The 5,040-nt window shown below is 34.9% G+C and overlaps 1 protein-coding gene across 1 annotated transcript; it reads right to left on the bottom strand.

The window, feature by feature from the left end:
* Positions 1-3,037: 3,037 nt before the first annotated feature.
* On the bottom strand, positions 3,038-3,801 carry LOC111206320 (defensin-like protein 250). Its single transcript, XM_022702905.2, has one exon. It carries the CDS (start codon positions 3,378-3,380, stop codon positions 3,117-3,119), a length of 264 nt encoding a protein of 87 aa, XP_022558626.1. The 5' UTR covers positions 3,381-3,801; the 3' UTR covers positions 3,038-3,116.
* Positions 3,802-5,040: the final 1,239 nt, after the last annotated feature.

The following is a 5,040-nucleotide window of genomic DNA, read 5'->3' as shown; positions in this document are numbered from 1 at the left end:
AAAACGAGTAAAGGCTGTGGACATCAATGGATCTATCCTTTCTTGCCATTTTGTGCGATATCGTGCATCCTCTGCAAAGAAAAGGTAGCCCCTAAACACTTTTAGCTCCACCATTAAATAACCTGTTCAACACCTAGATTGTGCACCCTGAATAGTACCTATGATGAAAAGCTCACGCCACTCTTAATTGAATGCAGAGATTTTTGTCGTGAAAGTGTGGCTTTCGCAGGTTTGAGATGTAGAGTATTGAAATGATCTTTGAACAGCAGTTCGTGGGATTCCAGTAAGGGTGTGTTGTCCTTGTCCCTTGTATGGTTCAGAGATTCGTGGTTAAGGTATGGTTGCTAAGAATATGAGAGTTCCCACACTTTCAAACCTTTCTCCCTTGCTGGGTACTCGACATTGTTTGAGAACAAACAATGATCTAAATCTGGGGGAATTGATATATGATGTTTTAGACATCTGTTTTATATGTTTTCCAATTGGTCTTTTAGTCTTTATCGAGTGTTTCTAGTCTTTTTCGAGTCATTTCAGGTCTTGATTAGGTTTTGGAGCATCCAAACAAAGCAATATGACGGGTGCTCCCGACCGGAGCAGCCTCCTGAATGCTTCCAATATTTAAGGAAACCAAGATTCTATTTCGGGATTTGTCCTAGTTTCCCTATTTTTTCATCACAGCCGCCTGTAGCCTCCATATATATTATTTTCCTCTCTTATTATTTCTCTACCCCTAGTTTTTACGCAAGAAACACCTTAAGAGATTTTTGTACTTGGCGATTGCTACCTTGTAAGGGAGACGGATCCACTCTCTCTCGTTAGAGAAGAACTCATGAACCCTACTTCTTATTACATTTGTATTTCATGTTGCTTTATATCTCTATCTTTGTGTTTATTTGTTTAATGGTTGAGTAGTCTTCTTGCTTAGTCTAGAGTGCTATGGTGTTAGATCCGTGAGATAAACATAAATAGGTTAATGCTTTGATCATCTTCATTCATTTTAACTCTTAACGCTTATACTGAATTGATCACTTAGTATATGAATCTAGGTTTAACTTATGCATTAATCGTGTTTAGGTTGCTAGAAATCACATGAATGAGCATTGCATCCCTAATCAGCGAAAGTAGATATTTGGGTGTTTTGTGAACATATTGGACCTGATTGTTAATATTTAGTGTAGTGTCTTGATCCAAGCGAGAGTTTAGGTATCAAAACCGATCTGTAAAAGGAGAAGCACATCGCCAGTGGGCTGATCTAGCTTGAGTGATCTGACTTCTAGACTTGGTACTAAATCAAACTTGAATAATTTTTTGGCTCACAAGCTCTGACACCCGATGAAGTAACCCTAGGCCAGCATCTTAATAATCTGAAAAAACAACTCAAATGTGTTACTTGCTTGTTTCGTTTTAATTCAGTTTTACAACCACCATATTGTTTTAGCTTAATATTAAAACTATAGAGATAAAGTATAAACTGGTTCTCAGGAATTGAATCTAAAGTATTACAACAACCACTGTTAACTTGACAGTGGCAAAGACTAAATTTTAGTGTATCATATTTATCCATCTGCCATAGGAAATTGTCGACCTCCTTGGCATCCCTCACACCAATGGTCCGGTTTGGTCGCGGAGAGTCAACTCGGCCAGCACTGGTTCCTCTAACGGCTCCAGCTTTACGCTTGCCCTCTTGACCAGCGTGACGTCTTCCTCCATCGTAGTAAAGTGTGCCTTCATCCCTTCGATGTCATCATGCAAGGACTGGATGGATCCCACACTAACTCCTCGAGTCAAATGAACCGAAATTCCAAATCGGCAGCATTTTGCTTGACCTATTCAAGCCCAGCGAACACAACACTCTCCAGATCAGTGACAATATGCTCGACCCTCTTGAGCTACTCACTCATCTCTCCCACATACACACCCAAGGCCTCACGAGAAACACTCTTTTCCCGTTGGGTGCCACAAAATGTGGACGTGGTCTCCTGTCCGCGTTCCTCCACACCGGACACCGAGCTAACGTCCTTCTATTTTCCTCCCTTATACATATTCACTCGGACATAGTCTCCCCTTGTCTAGATTGTAACTCCGCTTTGATACCAATTGTCACGGACTGATTTCTCACAGCATTACTTAGTACCTTTCTACCCTTGTGGTTACTAAGTCATCGTCGAACCAAAAATGCACCAGCACTTAGAGAGAGAGAAAGTATGGACGTTTTAGAGAGAGGTCAGAGCTTTATGAACTGATTTATTATTAAGTTCAGAATGATTTACAAGTGAGGAACTCAGCCCCTATTTATACACAACCACCTCCTCATCTTTTCCATCCTATGAAGTAACTTCATCCTTAAGTGCTTACATCCTAAGTTACTTCATCCTTAGGTATTCTACACACTTCTTAATATATTTAAATACTTAGATATTTTACAAAGCTTAGGACTTAAGAAGATTCTATGTAAAAATTGGCCCAAAAACCTATGTCGCTCGGCCCGTCTACTTTTCAATCAGATGGGCGTGACAAAGAGCTGAGAAATAGTAAGGAGGCTTGTTCAGGGATGAAATTCTTGATGGAGACATGACTATTTATCAAATCAAATTAGAGGAAATTTGAAGGAGCAAAAGTTAGAGATTGATCAAGGAGAAAATGCACTGAATGAAACCTAGTTGGCGAAGTGGGTCACTGATGTTTAAGGCAGTGTTACCTCCTTTGATCGAATGCATCGACTTGACTTATGCCGCCAGGTCGTGGGAGTGATTCAGATGAACATAGATCGACACCACAGATGAGCCGTCTTCCACAAAGAGATGCAGATGAAGATGGAGGCTTGTCATTAATACATCTAAGGTTTCCATAACATATATTTTCTGGTCCATCTGTGTACTAACATACATAAATTTTTCAGACATAAAGTTTAGTTCAGTTACACAGAAACCCAACGAATCTCACATCTGGCCTAACTAAACTCTGTCACATGTCAGTTTTAGAATATTATTTGTTGAGGTAGCACAAGGAAAATACCAGAATCTTACTTTATTTTATATTTTGTCAACTCTTACTTTATTATTATAGAAGATATGTATGAGAACAATTAGATTTATGAATCATTAAAATTATAGTATTTAGCTAGGGCAAGGTAAATAACGACAATAGCAGAGACGCTTGTTTTGGGGTTGAGACGTGCAAGTACAATCGGTTGGACCAAGGTCGCCAACAGAAGCCCATGTTGCTTTTAAGTCATCAAAGCATTGTGTGAAATCTTTTTTGCATGAACCATCAAATGTTTGTTTTCTTGATGGGCACCACGGTCTTATTTCCGCAACAATTAGGCTTGGCGCAAGGGAGAACAAGACACAACAAAGCAACAAAACTGCATCCAACTTCATATCCCTCCTTTTTTTTCTCTTCTTTTGCTTATAGTGTATATTGTTGTAACTTGTAACTTCTTACTTCCTTTTTCTAAGTCAGAACTAATATGCTACTTATAATTAATATCTACGCACAGGCGATATAGCTAGCAATAAATGTTACATGTTAGTTTGACTCTTAATAATTTTGCATCTTGGTTTTGGGAAATCCAAAAAGCTAAGACTAAAAATAGGATCCACGATTTACCAAATTTATAATGAATGATGATTATGTAAAGATAATTATCTCAATTAGAAACCAAAAGATTTTAAAGCTAGTCAAGATAATACATTTAAAACATTAAATGTTAGTTTGACTCTTAATAATTTTGCATTTTGGGTTTGGGAAATCGAATAAAGCAAAGACTGAAAAGAGAATCCATGATTTACCAAATCTCTAAGGAATGATGATTATGTAAAGATAACTATCTCAAAGATAACTATCTCAAAGATAAATATCTCAATTAGAAACCAAAAGTTTTTAAAGCTAGTCAAGATAATACATTTAAAACATTAAATGTTAGTTTGACTCTTAATAATTTTGCATTTTGGGTTTGGGAAATCGAATAAAGACTAAGGGGGTTAGTTGGAGATGAATTTAGGTAGAATTTGTTGATTTTAAGAATCAAGAGATTTGTTAAATTTATAAAGAATCCTAAGGAGCCTATCATATTTAAAAAGTCCATATGAAACTATTCTACTATAATGATTTTAAGAATCTTGAGGATATATGCAATATTTTGAAAGTTTTGTTTCATGAGTTAAAATGTTTAAGAATTTAAATCCCAATAACACTAGATTTTGATAGAATTATAGAATCATCAAAACCTTAACTTTTTGAATAACAATGGATTGTATATGTCATTAAAGAATCATCAAACCAATAACATTTGAGTTTAATAAGAATGTTAGAATCCAGTATAAGTATAAAAAGAGAATCCATGATTTACCAAATTTCTAAAGATTGATGATTATGTAAAGATACTTATCTCAATTAGAAACGAAAAGTTTTTAAAGCTAGTCAAGATAATACATTTAAAACATTAAATATTAGTTGACTCTTAATAATTTTGCATTTTGGTTCTGGGAAATCCAATAAAGCTACGACTAAAAAGAGAATCCATGATTTGCCAAATTTCTAAGAAATGATGATCATGTAAAGATAATTATCTCAATTAGAAACCAAAAGTTTTAAAAGCTAGTCAAAATAATGCATTTAAAACATTAAATGTTAGTTGACTCTTAATAATTTTGCATTTTGGTTTTGGAAATCAAATAAAGCTACGACTAAAAAGAGAATCCATGATTTACCAAATTTCTAAGGAATGATGATTATGTGAAGCCATTCAAGATAATACATTTAAAACATTAAATACTTCTCTATCCAAATAACTTACTCCTTCAATTTTAGATAACTAGATCTTTTTTGACTTGTTCAAACATAGTAAAAAAATTTTTACTGTTATTTTTTTTTCATTTTTATCTAATATTAGTACAAGTTGTCCTTTAATTTTGAAATACTAAAGAAAACAAAATACAAAAACTAGGGTTGTACGTCAAAATTTTTGCATGAAAATTTTACATTGTTTAATTATTTATTGGGAAGTTTACTAAAATGACACAAATTAATTGTGTTATT

Source organism: Brassica napus, chromosome C4 (genome assembly GCF_020379485.1).
Source record: "Brassica napus cultivar Da-Ae chromosome C4, Da-Ae, whole genome shotgun sequence".
Taxonomy (NCBI): Eukaryota; Viridiplantae; Streptophyta; class Magnoliopsida; order Brassicales; family Brassicaceae; genus Brassica; species Brassica napus.
This window is presented reverse-complemented; position numbering and strand designations above follow the sequence as displayed.

What these genes read in the sequence shown, in the direction of transcription:
- LOC111206320 (XM_022702905.2), bottom strand. Translation starts at nt 3,380, where the DNA reads ATGAAGTTGGATGCAGTTTTGTTGCTTTGTTGTGTCTTGTTCTCCCTT.